The sequence below is a fragment of the Lepidochelys kempii genome, chromosome 18 (assembly GCF_965140285.1).
Source record: "Lepidochelys kempii isolate rLepKem1 chromosome 18, rLepKem1.hap1, whole genome shotgun sequence".
Taxonomy (NCBI): domain Eukaryota; kingdom Metazoa; phylum Chordata; order Testudines; family Cheloniidae; genus Lepidochelys; species Lepidochelys kempii.
The window spans coordinates 21,537,268-21,555,725 of NC_136397.1; the positions used below are offsets into that span (position 1 = coordinate 21,537,268).

Genomic DNA, 18,458 nt, shown 5'->3' on the forward strand with positions numbered 1-18,458 from the left:
GAGAGCGTGCCGCGCCACACCCGGCACTGCCATAGAGCGAGGGGCCGCCGGAGAGGCTAGAGGGTCCCGTTGCCATTTCAAAGGCAGGGCGGTGGGCCTGGCTGCCATAGAGAGCAGCCCAAAGGGAGGCTAGAGTGTCCCACCAGCCTTCCCCTCAGCGCCGACCTGCCCGGAGGCCGCTTGCAGCGCTGGGCGTCTCCGGCCCCGGCTGAGGGTGTATCTGCGGGGCCGCCGCGGCAGCGGCGCCATGGTAGCACAGAGGGCCGCCAGTTCCGGTGGGGTGACTCCCTGGGGGCTCCGTCCCATGCCACCAGCTTTAAAATGAAGGTATTAATCTTTCACTCCTGGCGGCCCCCGGGCAGTCCTGGAGGGTTGGCAACCCCGTGTAACAGCGGCCCCGGGCCCTGCGGCCGCGGGTGTCCGTCGGTGGTGCCCTCGCAGCCGCTCCCAGAGGCCGCCCGGGCGGCTGCTGGGCCCCCTGGGGCCGGCGGGGGTGGCACTGATCTACCCGCGAGGCGCAGGCCTGAGCGCGGGGGCGAGGTCGATCTGGTTTTTAAGCGTAGACCTGGCCTAGCCCTGCGTGCAAAGCTGAGGGCAGATTGCGGGCTGCGGGCGGTGCCTGGCTGCGCCATTCCGTACAAGGTGGCCGTGCTCAGAAGGGCCCGGTTTCTTCGCCTCAAAGGATGGGAAGTACCTTCTTTCACTGACGTAAAGGGGGCTAAATTTCCATGAAATGAGTGTGTGGTTGAAGGACATTGGAAGAAGAGAGAGCGCTCGCTACCCCAGTCTAGGCAGGGAGACGTGGGGGGCGGGAATCCTTCTCCTTTTCCCACCTCTGTTCTCTCAAAGGGGTAGCAAAGAAAAATTAAAAAAAAAAAAAATTATGGTGAACGACCCTTAAGGTGCAAAGTCGATCACTCAAAAGTTAGGAAATGCCCGTAATGCCTATTCAGCCTTAATTCATCTCCTTTCTGCATATGAATTATGATACAGTCTTTAATTACATAAGCACATACTATTTTTTCCAAAGGAATTTGTCCCTTTAAATCCACGCACATATTTGACCTTAATTATACAACATGTAACCTTTAGATGTGAAATAAAATGTGTTAAAAATAAAATAGGAACCGTTTAATTTCCCAAATAATTTAGAAAATGGTTTTTGGTACTTTGTGGACTTCGTGAATTAGAGCAAGAAAATATTATAAAGGGGTGTTATATGGCAAGGGATTTTAATACTCTCCGCACAGAGGGTCCCAGGCTTGGGGCTCCCTGCAGGGCCATGAGGGTATCTGCGGCTTGGGCATCAAGCCAAGCATATCTGGATGCCCGATGATATATTTAAAAGATGAACATTTAATTCCATTATTATTAAGAGATAATCATTAATCAACCTCATTTACAAGACTCCCCTATGAAGGGAATTGGGGTTCTTCAAACAGTGAAAATGTAATAATTATAAACTAGAGCTATGAAAACTTCTTAAGAGACACACTATAAAAGCCAAACACTTCAAAAAGCCAAACAAACCAAGTAGGATAATTAAGTATACTCTATCTTGATATCATAAAGAACTAGTTCACATTCTCCTGTCATACTGAAAGAAACTTCAAAAAAATATACACTATGTTATAGAAACACGGATACCAGCAACATCAAATGCTATCTGTGTCTTCAGAGTATGTCTCTAACTTCTAGTAAAAACACTAGGAGTGAATCTATTGCTCTGCCAATAGAGGGGGTATTATGCCCATGTATGTATCAGTATACTACCAGAAAGCAAGATGACTAGGGCCATATGTTGCTCAATTAGAGTAAGAAAATATTATAAAGGGGTGTTATAGCGAGGAATATTAATACTCTCCACACAGAGGGTCCCAGGCTTGGAGCTCCCTGCAGGGCCATGCAGATATTTGCGGCTCGGGCATCAAGCCAAGCAGTTTTGGCTTCAGGTGGTGGCCTGGGGAGCCAGACCTATCCTGGCAGGCCCGCCCTGGGGAGTGGCCCTGCCGTTGGCCCAAGGCCAGGACACCAGAAGCACTCTGCACATCTCTCCATCTCCTGGGATGGGCTAGCTCCAGGCTAGAGAAGTGGTAAGCTGGAGCCAGACCTGCTGACGGTGTTCCTGGCAGGTGTCAAGTGCAGGGTCCCAGGCGGGGCACACGGATGCCTAACTGCTGGCAGGGGTCCGCTGCCCAGCATGGAGGGCAGCTGCTGGCTGCACACGGTGCTGAGGGCAAGCGTGAGCATCTCCTGTCTCCTGCCATGCTGCTCAACCTGCACCAGCTGTGGCAACTAGAGCCAGGGTCCCGGGGGCACTGGGCCCCCTGGGGCTGGCTCCAGCCGGCCCATAGTAGCCTGAGCCTGGGCTCCTCTTGGGAGGCGCTGCACCCTTCCCCAAGGGCAGGACGCTGGACTGCGTGGTGCCGGGTGCCCCGGGCAGGCGGATAGGTGATTCCACCCCTTGCTAACGCTCCGCCACCGCCGTTACTTCCTGCTGTGGCTCAGACACCCGAGAAGTGCCTGGGCGACCGCACTGCCCTGCTCTTTGCCGTCCAGTCAGGGCTGGAGCACTTTGAGTGGCAGGGGGCCGTGCAGAGCCACGAGCTGGAGTTCATAGAATATCAGGGTTGGAAGGGACCCCTGAAGGTCATCTAGTCCAACCCCCTGCTCGAAGCAGGACCAATTCCCAGTTAAATCATCCCAGCCAGGGCTTTGTCAAGCCTGACCTTAAAAACCTCTAAGGAAGGAGATTCTACCACCTCCCTAGGTAACGCATTCCAGTGTTTCACCACCCTCTTAGTGAAAAAGTTTTTCCTAATATCCAATCTAAACCTCCCCCACTGCAACTTGAGACCATTACTCCTCGTTCTGTCATCTGCTACCATTGAGAACAGTCTAGAGCCATCCTCTTTGGAACCCCCTTTCAGGTAGTTGAAAGCAGCTATCAAATCCCCCCTCATTCTTCTCTTCTGCAGGCTAAACAATCCCAGCTCCCTCAGCCTCTCCTCATAAGTCTTGTGTTCTAGACCCCTAATCATTTTTGTTGCCCTTCGCTGGACTCTCTCCAATTTATCCACATCCTTCTTGTAGTGTGGGGCTCAAAACTGGACACAGTACTCCAGATGAGGCCTCACCAATGTCGAATAGAGGGGAACGATCACATCCCTTGATCTGCTCGCTAAAAGGTCATCAGAAAAAGTTTGTTCCTATGTTACTAAAACTTTAGGTATTACCCTACTATATTTACTATGACAAACAGAATTTTAAACCTGCATTTATTTTTCACCATTTATGCTGTGTTTACTTTTTCCACATCAGTCACTGGAGACAATGAAAACAGAACTGGCCTGCCTTGTCACGTTCACAAAGTTGTGTTTGGATCACAACCCTGAAGGGGAAAGTTTACATGTAAACAAAGTTTCCACTGAAAATTAAAAAACACACAAATACACAAAAACATTTAAAAGCTTTAAAAAGTGTTAACACAACATCCCTTTGGGTATGATCGACACCAGCAAACTATGTAGCCATAACTCAACAGCGGTGGAACCGCTGGAAGACAGCGGATGTTGAAGCTGTAGTGTAGGGCTCAGCTATTTTTGCTACTGTCTCATCTAACTTTGCTCAAAAGCTGAAGGACATCAGCAAGGTGCGGCTCCTCTAGTGCTAGCAATGGTACGAATGGAACAGTGATAACCTGCCCGTGCTTTAAGCCCTGAGGTGCATAGACCTGCACAGAACAGAATTAGTGCAGCACCAGGAGTGAGTTACAGCCATGATGTTTACTAGGGCATATACAGCCAACAGAAATTTGGATCCATTCTGCTCATCCCAGAAGCCTGGAATGTTAGAAGAGAAATAACGTTATTTACAATATGTAATCCTGAGTTTATTCATGGAGAGAGGAGATGCTTGCATTTTAGAATTTCATGGTGCTAGCCTGCAGAAAAATGAGTACCATTCTCCTTTACATAACATGTGCAACATTTAAAAAAAAGCTATCAAAATAATGTAAGAATGGCGTTACTAGGTCAGACCAGTGGTCCATCTAGCCATGTATCCTGTCTTTGACAGTGGCCGGTACCGGAGCTTCAGGGGAAGCGATCCACTGGTCTTCCCCTCCTGGCTTCTGGCAGTCAGAGATTTCGAGTTGCCCAACCATGTGGTTGCATTCCTGATTATCTTGGCTAATAGCCATTGGTCCATCTATTCTCCATGAACTTATTTAGTTCTTTTTTTAACGGAGTTTATTTTTGGCCATCACAACATTCCATGGCAATCAGTTTCACAGGCTAGTTGTGCTTTGTGTGAAGAAATACTCCCTCTTATTTGTATTAAACCTGCTGCCTGTTAATTTCATCAGGTGACCCCTGATTTTTGTATTGTGTGAAAGAGTAAATAACACTTCTCTATTCACTTTTTCCACACCACTCATGATTTTGTAGACCTCTATTCTATCCCACCTCCCTTAGTGACCTCTTTTCTAAGCTGAGCAGCACTTACGTCACTCTGTGTAGGGAAGCCGTTCCATACCCTGTATCATATTTGTTGCGTCTCTCTGAACCTTTCTGTATTTTATTTATGGAATTCAAATCCAGTAAGCAATGTCCCCAGTCCCAATAATGTTCAAAAGTGCTGAAGTTTGCCTTGGGTCTTTGTATTAGCAAGTATAAATCCAAAAGCATTTAGCACTGACTAGTAGAACTTAAGGAACCTGTGCAGTTATTGCACAGACGAGAAGCCTAGTTAAACATAGAAAGTAGCTTAAGATAGTAGGAAAGCAGTTCATACACCTGCTGTGAGGTGCTGACACATGAAATGGGAAGATGCACATTTTAGACAAGTGACCTAAGCATCACAACTTTCAAACACCTTTGAGATGAGCGAGTCCGAGCCAAGGAAAGGATTGGAGATGTCAGAAAGAAGCAATACTGAATTCCTGAAAACAATGCCAGGTTCAGCCCCAAATTTATCAGCTATTCAAAATGGTGAGTAACAGTAGAATATGAATAGAATATGGCCTTTATTCCAATTCCTGGGGCTTAACCTATAGACGATGTAGTTATAAAAGTCTACCCCTGGCCTTGTTTTCTGGGCGGCCCCCTACACAAATTAAGAGACAGCGAGCATATTTGCTGCTTCAGTTATGTGAAGGATTTAACTAAATGCCTTCGTTTTAACTGTTAATCATCTGATTCATAAGACACCACACTCTGAGAAGGGTCACATTTACCAATGCAGTGCACCCCAGGAGGGCCCAATCCAGCAAACATTTACACGCATGAAAACCTTTCCAGACAGGAGTAGATCCATTGAATTCCAGGTATAAAAGATTACAGGTTTGGACCATTCAAAGGTAAGCTGTACTCTGGGATCTTATCAACTGACCCTGCAGTCACTACACAGGCTAAACTCTGAGCAAAGTCAACAGGACTTTTGCCTGCATAATGGACTACAGGATCAGGTTCTAAAATGGAGAGACCGTTTAATTTCTAACAAATATGTGAAGGAGTGTTTAAAGGTTACATACAACAGCATTTCAAATGCAAGTGCTGCAATGTGCTTATAAAATTCATAGACATGCACGGAGCACACAAACAAGCTCTGTTAAAAACTGTACACTACAAATATAGTATATACAAAATACAATAAATACAGCAAATTCGTATCAATGTGGCAAAAGAAAAAATATTGCTTTCAGATTACTATAATCCCATATTTCTGGATCCTGCTGTGGACAGTGGTGCAGAACAATTAATTTTATCTTGGAAGGAAATATCCTGAAATTTACAATGAATAAAAGGTGTTTTAAATGCTGTTCCAGGGTGTACATGAATTTTAACACACTACACCTCAGAACTAAGTGTTCTGTTTAAAGCAGAACTACACAGTGGAATGTCGATTTATGAATGTTTATTTTACTAAAAAGCTAATGAGAGAAACTGTTATTATGAAATTAGGGCACTGAAAATAACCAAGGGAGAAGGTCACTAGAGCTAAAGCTTTAAAATATATATTTTTTTAATGGATTTTTACTTTTTAGTAATTACAGTTCCTAAAACCCTTCCCCATTTTTAAGGCAATATTCAGCCAACCTCTGGGATTCTATTTGGAGCTGAGTCTTGGCATTAACTAGGATTTGGGCAGCACTCCTCCTTGAAAAGTCTAGACTTATGATTAAACAGAAGGGAAGGCCAAATTTCACTAAAGGTACCGGGTCTTTTCTCTCAGTATACACGGCTTTTGTTCGCGTCTCCAAGGATCATTTTGGTGGGCTGAGCTACAGAGGGGAAATCAGTCTCAAGACTATACGCCTCCCCTATTGCTCCCAGCAGTGGAGCTACACGGGTGGCAAATTATGGATCACAAATTTCCTAGAGAGAGACAGAACCTACGAGGTATACCACATTTTCCTTCTCATACGGTCAGTGCTCCTACTAATACCTAAGGAAGGTGCTTGTCCACACACATAAGGGAGGGCATACAGTTCAACATTTTACTATGCATTTACACTAGTATTGTTATTAACAATTTAATAAGCTGCAAATTCCTGTGGTTATGCAAACTGTTCCCTTCTAATCAAGAAGTATTTTCTCCTGTAACAGACATTTCCCCCTCCCACTCTATAGCCTTTATTGGTAGCAGGTTTCTATTAGCCCACTCTTATGAAATCAAACAATTCTATCTAAAGGAAACTTTTGCCATCCCCACAGACTACTAGGCAATGGAGCAACAATCTTATTCAGCTCTGGGGGTGGAAAGTGATGTAGAAGTGCAGCATGTTATATTAAAAGTTAAATAATAAATAGACGGGTAACACTTCAAACAGCTGCTCACAAACACATAGCTGTAGAGTAAGTTAGACTGCGGGTGAAAGTCCAGCCCCACTGAAGTCAATAGCAAGACTTCTATCGAATTCAACAGGGCCAGGATTTCACCATGCATTTTGATGAATAGGCTAGTCTCTTGTTTGCAGTTCAGAAAGCATTACGGTGTCTGAGCAAATAGGGTGGGGAAATCATCGATGGAGACTATGTGGTTGTCAAAGAGGCCATTTAAACAGCAACTTTTCTAGCACTTTGGTGACTGTAAAAAAAAAAAAATTAAAATTTATTGGGAACTTGTATTGTCTATTGGAGAAACATTTTGGAATATGTACTGCACTAACTGTGCACAGCAAATGCATGTCGTAAAACCCACTGAAAAGTGTAGTAAAAGCCTTTGAACAGTAACTTCTCTCCTTCGAGAGAAACCATTTTTCAAAGCTACACTTCCTGGTAGCTTTTACTCACAGACATGTATTGTTATAAGGGCTGATCCAAAACTCACTGAAGTCAATCGGAATCTTTCCACTAAACTTCACTGGGAGTTGAATTTGGTCCTAAATGAAGAATAAATCATTGTTATAGAAAAAATACTATGCACAATTTCAGTTTAGAAACATGGCAGTTTTGAGCTAAAGCATACAGAAGAAATGACTAGCTTTTTGCAGTTCTGTAAGTTAAATGACCAAAATTATTTCATCCACTTTTGCTAAAACAAAATTTTTCCCCTCAGCCAACGATCTGTCTCCCAGAATGATTAGAAACCCCTGAACAGATGGGATTGCTGTAGACATATAGATGGTACCCACAGTCAATGGTTGTTGCTGAATTACTATCAAATCATGTTAGTATGTGGCGTAATGGAGAATTACAGTCTCCAGAGAACGGGATGATATTTTGCTTTACAAGATGTTAGGGTGGATAATAGAGAACAAGGCAGTTGACAAAAACTTTTCAGTTTCTTGTCCTGCTTATAAACTGGGCACCTTATGGGTAGAGAGAAACTACAGGTTGGGTCTTGCAGGATTCAAAATATGTTCCTGGCCTGCGCTGGTGACTCTGCAATGTTATTTCTGAATTAAACAGCTCTAGTAGAGTTTTATTTTAGGGAAACTGATATTTCACAAGTTCACTGCTCCAGGTGTGTATCTGTTCACAAGAGTCCATCTAATCATATTTATGAAATAATTGTTTTGGAAGTACAATCTGCTTTTTTAAATGTGACTTTAACTGACAGAATAATTTATGCTTAAGCCCTTGCTATAAATGTCTAACAGGTACTCTGTATAGACAGGCATATTTTTATAAGTATACATAGTTATTATATAATATACAAGCTGCTACCTGAAATATTCATTATACTGATCATATCAAACTTGGATCTGGAGGTAAGACAGCCAACCCAAAGGAATGTAAGAACAGTTAAAGTTTTTCTAGAAAGAGCATATTGTTTACCCACATCCTTCTGTGACTACGGAACATTGGCCAGCTAGAGAATTTCAAAGTGTCTCATAAAGGAATATTTTTAGCTGCTCAAGACTTACTTTCTACTTTAATTTTTGTTAGCTGTATGTTAGAACAGTTGGGTTGTGGGACTCCTATGACACAAACTTAATGACAGCAAAGCTACTGTGATCGCAATATAGCTATTGTGTTTCTAATATTCAGTGATGTGTTTCAAAGCCTAAATATGGTAATTTCTCTGTAGATTGGTTTTGATTTGCTGGACTGGTGCAGAAATACACCTAGTCGACCCATACTGTAGGTAAATGATACTATAGTCTTATTGTAGTTCTATTTCGGTACAACTAGCACTTCCCCCCCTCAATCAGATATGTAGTGACACTATTCATTTTACTGTGTCACACACCCAAGCAAGTTTTGACAGAGAACAGTTACCAACAAATTTTATAGTGACTTCATTAAAGTGATAAAGTCACATGATACAATGATTGCATTCTCTAAACAGTTTGGGAATATTTGTCAGTGAACATTAGCTTTGGTTCAAAGGAACAGATACCTCAAAGCTTTGTTCTGAAAACCTGATTTAGTTGGACTCAGAGTCTCAGCTATGCCCCGAGGAAGGGCCAAAAGAGAGACAGTTGTGGCTTCCTGACCCTGGGGCCAGTTCCTTACTTGTCCTAGCATCAAGGATGCTCTTGTTTACACTGGCTACCGCCCTCGTCCCATGGGATCATACACTGACCAGGGACAGCTGAAGCATGCTATATTTTGGCCAGGATCTCTACATTGGTTGCTGCTGCAGTGGGTAGCTCAGGATCTGGCTATGCCATGGGATACTCCCCCATGCTGAGACAATCCTCACCAAGGAAGGTTCAGCTGCTTTCTGCTCCCTCTGTGCTACTGGGGAAGTGCAAAAGGAGTGTAGCAGGCCAGAGGCTTTGTCCCTAAAAGACTGCAGATCACTAACAGTGAGATGCAGATTCTTGGGATAATTATACACAACACTACACAGAGAGAACCAATATATAAGCTTTAACTATTGGGTAAATGAAGCAGTCAAACACTATTTGTGGTTGATAAACAGCAGCATGTAGTTCAGGTGAAATGGATGACGTGGGGCTCCTATCACTTGCAAACAAATCTTGGAAATGTTGTGCATTATATAAAACTTGCTCAGTTATGGAGACAAAGGAAACGAGTACTTCTCATGTCATCGCTTTGCATATGTTCTGCCAGTGCTTTTATTCAGGCCCCCTTTTGGGGCAGGGATCTTGCTTCCTACAGAGGGGGATCGAACCTTTGTTGCTGTAGGACCTGATTTGGTTATGGTTAATCCTGCTGCTTTTCCTGGGAAAAGAACAAAGATTATCAATCACAAACAAATACTGCATATCTCTTGCATTTCAAGTACATGCCTTAGCTACAACATTGACAGAAGTAATAAGATTGACTTTGAAGTGACAGGATTACTCACAGGAGTGGTAACAGGAGATGGATCATACATTTGAATCCAGGCCAGGGAGTAAACATGAACATCTGACATGAACATACCATCAGTCTGTTCAGAGACCCACCATATGTGACATGAGTTCATGGTCAGAGTTCAGTTCCCAGCTACCTACCTGCCACAGGCATTTGTCTGATGCTTATCAACCCAGTGTCCTAATTTCTAGTTCTCTACAGGACAGATAAAGACTACCTATTCATTTCACTCCATCCCATAGTTAGGATTAGATTAGCATCTCTAATTGGCCCTTCTCAGGCCTGAGGCATATTGACAATATAGCATTTAAGCAGCTGCCTGTGCACTACTGTATCTGTTGGGTTTATAGCATACCGTGTGATATAAGAGGGCAACTACAGCAAGAAGAGTCTTTGTGGTATGCTGCTCCATAAAATGAGTGAACAATAAGACAAAATTAAAAATGAGGCAACTTCTCCACTCCATTACAACAGCGCATCTGTGATGAAGTCATTGAGATTGACTGGCGTATCAGAGGGTAATCTGCCCTCTGCGTGTGCTATTCTATACCAACATATTTAGAAATACAGAGTCAGCATATTCAAATACTTGAATAATGCATTGAACTGTTCTTGACTAAGGATCAACTTGCTTTCTAGAATAGAGCCTTCTGCTTAAATAAGTAAACCAAGTGAAAAGCATAGTAATCACAAGGAAATCCATACCAGACTGCATCAGCAGAGTTTTATTTAGCGTAGGCACCCTCCGCAGATTCATTTGACAGCCATCTTTGCCCATTAGGTGAGATTTCCAGGCCTATGATCAATTAAGAAACAAGTGATGTTACAAAAGCAGAGAAATAGCAGGTCTTTCATACGAACGCTATTTCTGTATCTACACGTGTGCACAGCCATGTGAATGCGCACACACTTTTTACAGCATCAAAGGAAAAATGAAATGCTAGGTGTCATTTTACTGAGAAAAGCAAGCAGATTTCAATAGTTTTGGCCCGCACTGAGGACAAAATCTGGAACATCTCACAGTCACCTTGGGTTTAAGATGACACATTGTCTCATTCTTTTGCCTATTAACTACGGTCTTGATCAGACTGAGAAGAGACCTCTGAATGAAAGCCAAACATAGATAATCAATTCCTGCTGTAACCTGAACAAGCCTAAATGTAACTCCATCAAATCACTTAGCAAAGCAAATTAAGGCGGGGGGAGAATTGGAGGCACCATTTCCTGCTTCAAGGCTGATCTCAGAAGAAGTAAGGTGGCCATTAAATTCCTGTTTTGCACAGCCTTTGAAAGTAGTTTGCTACCAGTTTGCATTTATTAACCTTGTTCTGAAGCCACAGGCAGAGAATCCCGGCACTTTTTGATATGGTTATGTTCAGGCAGTGTAGGTAATTTCCGTGTTAAAGAACAAACTATTTGAAGTCTTAGTGACAAGACTACCAAGACCAATTTGACATTACACTCATTTTCTCTTACCTCCTCTCCTGGGGCGAAGTTTTCATGGCACAATGGACAGCGGTTTGCCACCTTTTCTGGTTTTGCAGCTGAAATTATTAGAAAGAGGGAAAAAAGTTATGCTACTGCCACGTGTTTTGCCCAATGCAAGAGGAGCAGCTTGATCTCTGCCAGTTTCTGTGAGCATGGGATGGAACTGGCTACTATTCTACCTTCCCCTGCCTAGTCAAGAAACCGATGATCAAGAGAAAAAATGAAAAGGAAAGGGAGAAAAGCAAACACAGAAGTGCCTTCAGCTTGTTCTACAGTAATGAGGGTGCTCTAAACTGTGGAGCAATCTTCAGGGGTTTTCTGTTCTTGCTCACAAGACACTTGCACATGCATTAATTGGAGGTAAGTGCAGGGAGCACTGAAAGGCAAAAACGTTTAGGCCAAAAATATTCAATCCTTAGCCTCAAGTTAGGATTCTAACACCAGCACCTAAATTGAAGAGGCTTGATTTTCCAAAGGTATTGAGCTTTTGAGGTATTGAGCAGCTCCCCCCGGCTTCACTTATTCCATTTGAAACTACTCACGATTGCAAGTCTTGCCCTTCACATGTTTGGGCAGTTCCTCTTTTAGAATGGCCTCACTACAGCGCTGACATTTCCCAAAGCCATCTTTTTTATCACACTCAGTCAGCAAGTGCTCTGTCAGGCTTGCTATCTCCACCACCTGCAACAGGAACACAGACAGGTGGCTGAGAATACAAGAAATACAGGAATAGACTTGTATTGGGCTATGAAATTAAGAATAATATTTTCAAAAGATCTTAAGTGACTTTAGAGCTCAAGTCTCATTTTTAAAAGTGACTTAGGCACCTACAAGCTTAAATGTCATTGAAAATTAATGAGACTTGGGCTCCTAATTCACCTTTGAAATTAGGACTCAGGGTAAAATTTCAAAATGCCTAAGTCTGGTAACATTCTGCTTGTGTTTCATACACCTGTAACCTGCAAATTTAAAGCAAAAATGTATCGTTATAGGCTTAAAAATAAAACAAGGAAAGGTAACTTAAAACTTGTTCCTGTGTTTAACTCTATTCTTACCTTGAAATACAGTTAGAAATGATTCCATGTATTGTACTGTGTATGAACACAGAAGTTGCTAACACTGCATGTACGTACAGGCAGGCATGGGACAAAACAGGAACACATGCTTCTTCCTGGGATAATCTTTGTACAACATATCAAGCAGCATCTAGATAGATGCTTCAAAGCCACCTTGACTGCCAGTGGTTGAGTAAATCAATGAAAGTTTCACATTAAACACCTCAGTAAGGGCTCCTAGGCCAAGTTCATCATGAAATAAATGGATGCAACTCCCATGGAAGTCTTGGGGCCCACAAGTGGTGTTGTAAGCTGAACTTCAGGTAGAAGTTGGTCACAAAGCAGATGTAAATACTGAAGTACATTTGGACTAATCTAAAAGTCAGTGGGTGTACAAAATAATGGTGCTTACACACTAAAGAACAGAAAGGCAGAGGTGGGAGAAGGAACAGGAAAAGGAATTGAAATAAGCTGTCCCAGGCCTCTCGCTTTTTAGTCCTTGTTTTAATTGCTTCTCCGGCTACATCCCTCTTCTGCCCACCTGAGGTGTAAGTTACATTTGTTTTGCACTTTCAGTTTATGACAAATTGGAGCAAGCTACTCGACAGGTAACACTGGAATGTTAAAGTGTCCCCACAAATAAATACATATCTGAAACAGGGCCCACACTGAGCTGGTTAGTAGTCATATGGCATGCTGCCTTGTTCTCCAGAATCTCAGCACTTTTTAAAAGACAAAATCTAGTCTCTAGATGTGATAATTATCAACACAGCTCAAAAACATGTATGGAGTGTAACTGATAAAGTGATGCCTGCCCACGTTTGCAGAACCTGAACCAACGGCACTGAGTGTTATTAGCTGCCCGATTCATCTCAATGGGAGCTTACTGAGATGCCTAAAATGTTAACAATACAACTGATTGTAAAAAAGGAGAGGGAGGGTTACATTATGAAAATCTGCACATGCACCATCTACCGTGAATGACAGCTCCCCTTGGCAACTGCAGCAAATGGGTTTGGGAGACACTGCTACATTCCTCCCTCAATCAAGAAAGAGTTGAGCCCAGCAGAATCCCATTAAGGAGAAGCCAAGCTCAAGGAGCCCAGCAGAGTCAGCAGTGTATTAGGACCCAAGTGGTGGAAAAGCCGAACCCAGAGAGCCTGCGTGATCATATTTGAACATCTGCGCAATCAACTATGACTACATGTCTCCTGTGGGCAGAGCTGATTTTGTGGGTGGAGTCTGAAAGAGTATCACTAACTTCTCCTCCCCCAATATGACATCTGGTCTGAAATGATTTAGAATTTCACACACAGCAAGAGCTCTGATTTTCACACATGCATCCGCAGCTTATACTGCATAGCAGTGATTCCCCTATAGATGTGACACAGCCTTTCCTTCCAAACAACACTATTTAAAAGGTATTTGTCCTAACCCAGAAGAGAGATCCCCTTCCTTTCCCGTTTCCTCATTCTAATGGTTCTGTGACATTTTAAATAGACAAGTATGTTGAGCAGATTTACTTTGGTTGTTAATTTGGTTCCTTATACTGCTCTTTTCCTCGTGTTATTTTCCATGACAATGATTCTGCTACAAACTGAACTTCTTGTTAAACAGCAATTTTCACCTTTTGCAGCTTATCAATTGACAACAGAATAATTCACTACTTGTGTTAGTTCTGGAACGTGTAAGTTAGGTTGAATATTGATACAGGCTTTTGAGTCCAATCCCTGACCTGTTTGCAGTGCTCACATCTTGTCAACATAGGGCAATGTTTCCAGTAATGGAGATCCAAACCTTCCTCTGTGAACGATTCATCCCTTTCACCACAAAAAATGCATAGGCTGGAGAAGACAGAGGAAGAATAACAAACACTATAGATTACTGAAAGAAACAAGGGAAGGGAACCTCCTTCCAGTATAAAATCATTCTGTGACATAGACAGTTTTTTTTTTTTGTATAAAACATCTTCCCTACATAATACCTGCCTCTGATTGGGCTCAGGCAGAGACTTTTGTAAAGTTGTAGTGTAGCTATAACTAAAAACGTTCACTCAAAGAGAGAGACATTATTACAAATACATACTGGGGAGGGCTCACTTAGACAGTTTACCTGATCTCAGAAAGCATTCTAGATCTTCATCAAGCTCTTCAGCGTGACAATCTTAGTCTTAGTTTTGCCTCTGTTTCTGTAGCAGTGATATGCTGTTATATTGTGACAGTTTTCTAATCCATGGACACAACTTCTCAAACACATGTACAAACCTCACACTGTACAAGTGGTGAAGGATATGTAATCCTGATTTGTCCAATATTAAGTATATTTATTTTGGAAGATAAAGAATAAGGAGGAAGAAATTAAAATATTCAAAATGCCACCTATTAACACTTAACAATTTAAATCTTATTTAATGAACTGTCCACAAATGTCAGTATAGATATTTGCATTTGGATGATCACTAACTGCTCTTTAGCAATTACTCTTTTAAAGTGGTTAGACGCTGCTGATTTTACTTACTTATCCAAATAATTTGCAACCGAGGAATGATCATCTGGAATCTCTGTTGCCGCAGGTAGGGTGACTTTCTTTCCCTGCTCATCTGTAACAAGGAATCTATTAAACTCAATAGATGGTTCTTAGTTCTTTTTGGATAAATATTGTTTCTCAAGGTCTTAATGGCAACTGACTATTTGGAACAGTACATTCCTAAACGTCAAAAAGCACAAGAGGAAATGCTTCCTGGATACAGCAGGACAATTGCTTGCCTTTTGAGTGCGCTGCCATATACAAAACAACAGCAATGGATTGTTTGCACACACAGTCATCACTTAAAATGCTGGTGAACATTTTGAAAATAAAGCAGCAGATGATTTCACCTCAATGTGAGGAGAAATGCAAACTGGCTTCAATCCAAGCCAATCTGAGTTGGTGTAAGAAACCACCCACCCAGCTGATGGCAACCAATGTTGGCACACTAAATGGTCAGTTATCCCCTGAAGACTGAATGATTCTCTCTGTCAGATTGAGTCAGCCAATCCAAAGCTCTAGGATCTGTGTGTTTCTGAACTCAGATGAGTCAGCGTGCATTATATCATAGTCAGTCACCTATTGGTTATGTATCCTAACTACTTCCCCATCCAAAACATTTCAAGGCTAATTTGGTTTTTGTGTTTCGTTGAATAGTTTTAAGCTTTACCTTGAGTCTTTAGTTTTTGATAATCATTTTCTTTCTCCTGCCAAACAAAGAAATAGATGTCAGTAATTCCCTTGGTGACTAAGGCACCACCCAGGAAAGAACAATTTCTTGGTATTTCAAGAAAGAAGAACAGATAAATCCAGAGAAAGTCCAGTCAGTGAACAAACAAGAAGCACGGTCAAGGCAACACAGGTTGTGGTGCAGACAGACAGCCTTCCCAAAGAGGATATCTCCTGAGTGCTGGGACACAACAGTGTTCCTCCAGTAGATATATCCCTTTCCCTGCCTTGGTACAGGCACATATATTGCAGCAGGGTGGGCAACAGTCCCTCTACCATATCAGGGTGCAGTTACTAACCTTTTAAAGTCACGTATGTTCAAATCCAATTGATGACAATTATATAGTATAGCATCATTCTAAAGTGACCTACATGAGTTATTATGTATAGTACCCTTGCACTGCTCTAACAAGTACTTGGACATTTTAAAGCTTGTAGAAGCAGACTCCAAACACCACACGATGGATTCAACAATTCTACATGGATGCAATTTTTGTACCACTGTACCAAAAACAAAGCACAGAATTTTAATTTTGACTTCTCTTTATGCCATGAGTAAAGACTAGTCCCTTCATGTATTTCAGTTAAACTTCTTGTGGTTTAATATAGTACCAGAGTTATCACAAAGCAGCCTTCATCTCACAGAACACAGCAGCTTAATCTGTTTCCAGTATCCATCAGGAAAAAATAATAGGACCAGTACCTGTAATTATACCACCATTACAAGATAATTTCAACCCAGAACATCTGCTAAAAAATTATATTGACCTTTCCAGCCTGAACTGCCTGGATCTCCTTCAGTGCTGCTAGCTGCCCTTGCAGGACCTTAATCTCCTCTTTCTTCTGTTTTTCTGCTTCTTCTGTGGCTGCTTTTTTCTGTGCCTGTTAAGAAATACTCTTTCAGTTACAGTGGTTTTGTAATACTCTTTCACTCAGGGAAGGATGCAAAAACACCATTTAATCTAGAACATAATGTTGTTTTCTTACTGTGTGCAAAACTAACAACTGGTCCATTACAATATAAACAAAAAAGGATCTTCTATGCTAATTTTAAAGAAATGCATTATGATTTAGACCTGTCTCTCATGTAAATACCCCACTGACAGATAATGAATAAATTAACACATCTTCCATTCGTCCCACAGTCAAAGAATGACCATACTGCCACTGACCCTAGATTTTTACCTTACTGATGTGAAAATATTGTTAGTGTTTCAGAAATATAACCTGTGCTTTTTTCTATGCTTGATCCCTATCATAACAGTGATTATAAATGGGTTTATATAGTAAAGTGAGTGCAAGTCTGTTTTTTTACTATACGACCGTGATATTTACAATTATGAAATTCTGCCGTAAGTGTTATAACCATTTTTTTTTTACGATCAGTGCAGCTACAAATTCAATACATGGTTCCACCAAGACACTGCTGAAAATACAATATCTTAACATAGCTGCACACTTTCCACAGTCTTATTACTTACCCTAAGCTCAGCCTCAGTAAGTCTACCATCTATTTTAGTAAATCCATCAAAGAGTGTTTTATAGAGAACATTCTTGCGTGTGTTGGCATCATCTGGAGGAAGATAATCCAGTATAATGGCCTGGTGCTGCCTGTACATGTCGAAGATAATCCGTAATGCTGTATCGCGTACCTCATATACTCTGTGCTCCAACGCCCCTGTCGCAAACTGAAAATATTGGTGAAAAAGGTTATTCTTACTTTCTTCTGGAGTTAAACTGGGCCGGACTATTCTCACCACATTTGGGGGAAAAACAAAGATAGCTTTAAACCACCTTCGCCAGCCCCGATTTCCACTGTGTGCTGAGCATACCTCAGTCAGACCAAAGGATCTGTCCCTTAATCAGGAGCGACTGCCCACTGCAGTAGGAGCATTGATATTGCCTAGTTAGACAGACAGGCATGTTTCTCCAACCACGTATCCTTTATAGATTTTCTTTTGCATTATGGATCTTCACAAGGTTGACTAATGCCACCTAGAGAAGCTCACTGGGCCTCACTGACTGGTGTATGCACCAGGCACTCTAACACAAATAAATTAACATTCATTCAAGAAAAAGAGACTTAAAATACTGTAGTTTCAGACGCTTACCCTCATGACGTTGTCAATGGTAAACCCAGAGTTTTCTGTTCCCAGGTCTTTCAACAGGCGTTCCACCAAGTCCACCTGACTCATTGCCAGATGAGTAGGGGAATTTGGTTTCAATGGCTGGACCAGATGAACCGGAATGATTTGAAGAGGTTTAACTTCATTACACAGTGCCATTTCCTGTAGGGAAATACAGAGTTAACCCGCACAGGAAAATGCTGAAACACAGGATGAAATGGTTTGCAAAGCCACTGTTATTCAGGACCTCATGACCAAGAATGTCCTGTGTTAGTTACAATGAGATAAACCTTTCAGGAGAGGAAGATGGTTATTCACTATTTCAACACAGTCGGCTGTACACAGCATAAAGAGAAGAAAAAAGTGTCAGTCTTGCTATTGGCAACAACTTTATTGACCGAGAACATGCACACATTGCATCTGCTGGGAAATATGTTTTCACTGGGATCTCTCATCTGAACAAGACCTGCAGAATTGGACACTAAGTTTTTTTTTTTGTTTTTAGATAACTGAAGGAGAGAGAAAATTTCCTAGAGGAAGTCTAATGATAATGCCTCAAGACTGATCTCAGGAAAGTGCTTTAGCAGAGGAAATCTACCACCTCACATTTTATTGATCTACTAAGGAAACAGCCTCACAGCTGAATTCTGTTGTCATAAGATGCTTGCTGTTTGGTCCTTTCAATGCTAGACAGTACCTATTCTAGCTGTGTGTGCAAAACTGATAATTTTAACATGTTCGTAGAAAAAAATACAGTAACT

At 41.9% G+C, this 18,458-nt stretch overlaps 1 protein-coding gene and 1 long non-coding RNA gene across 6 annotated transcripts in view; one reads left to right on the forward strand and one right to left on the reverse strand.

Moving 5' to 3' along the window:
• Positions 1–2: 2 nt before the first annotated feature.
• LOC140900037 (uncharacterized) overlaps positions 3–18,458 on the forward strand; it is a 32,877-nt gene continuing 14,421 nt past the window's right edge. Inside the window, exon 1 of the long non-coding RNA XR_012155535.1 lies at positions 3–327. This is a non-coding gene — a long non-coding RNA (uncharacterized LOC140900037). The remainder of the gene's footprint in view (positions 328–18,458) is intronic.
• Positions 5,473–18,458, reverse strand: part of CEP104 (centrosomal protein 104) — a 39,566-nt gene continuing 26,580 nt past the window's right edge. For 4 of the 5 annotated variants that reach the window (XM_073316541.1, XM_073316538.1, XM_073316539.2 and 1 more), the window contains 10 exons: positions 17,683–17,859; positions 17,053–17,259; positions 16,340–16,453; positions 15,513–15,549; positions 14,834–14,915; positions 14,052–14,160; positions 11,804–11,942; positions 11,250–11,317; positions 10,479–10,569; positions 5,473–9,638 (listed from right to left, as the gene is read on the reverse strand). In XM_073316541.1, the coding sequence (XP_073172642.1) occupies positions 9,502–9,638; positions 10,479–10,569; positions 11,250–11,317; positions 11,804–11,942; positions 14,052–14,160; positions 14,834–14,915; positions 15,513–15,549; positions 16,340–16,453; positions 17,053–17,259; positions 17,683–17,859 (1,161 nt within the window). In that variant the 3' untranslated portion in view covers positions 5,473–9,501. The remainder of the gene's footprint in view (positions 9,639–10,478; positions 10,570–11,249; positions 11,318–11,803; positions 11,943–14,051; positions 14,161–14,833; positions 14,916–15,512; positions 15,550–16,339; positions 16,454–17,052; positions 17,260–17,682; positions 17,860–18,458) is intronic. The other variant, XR_012155534.1, reaches the window with a different exon arrangement.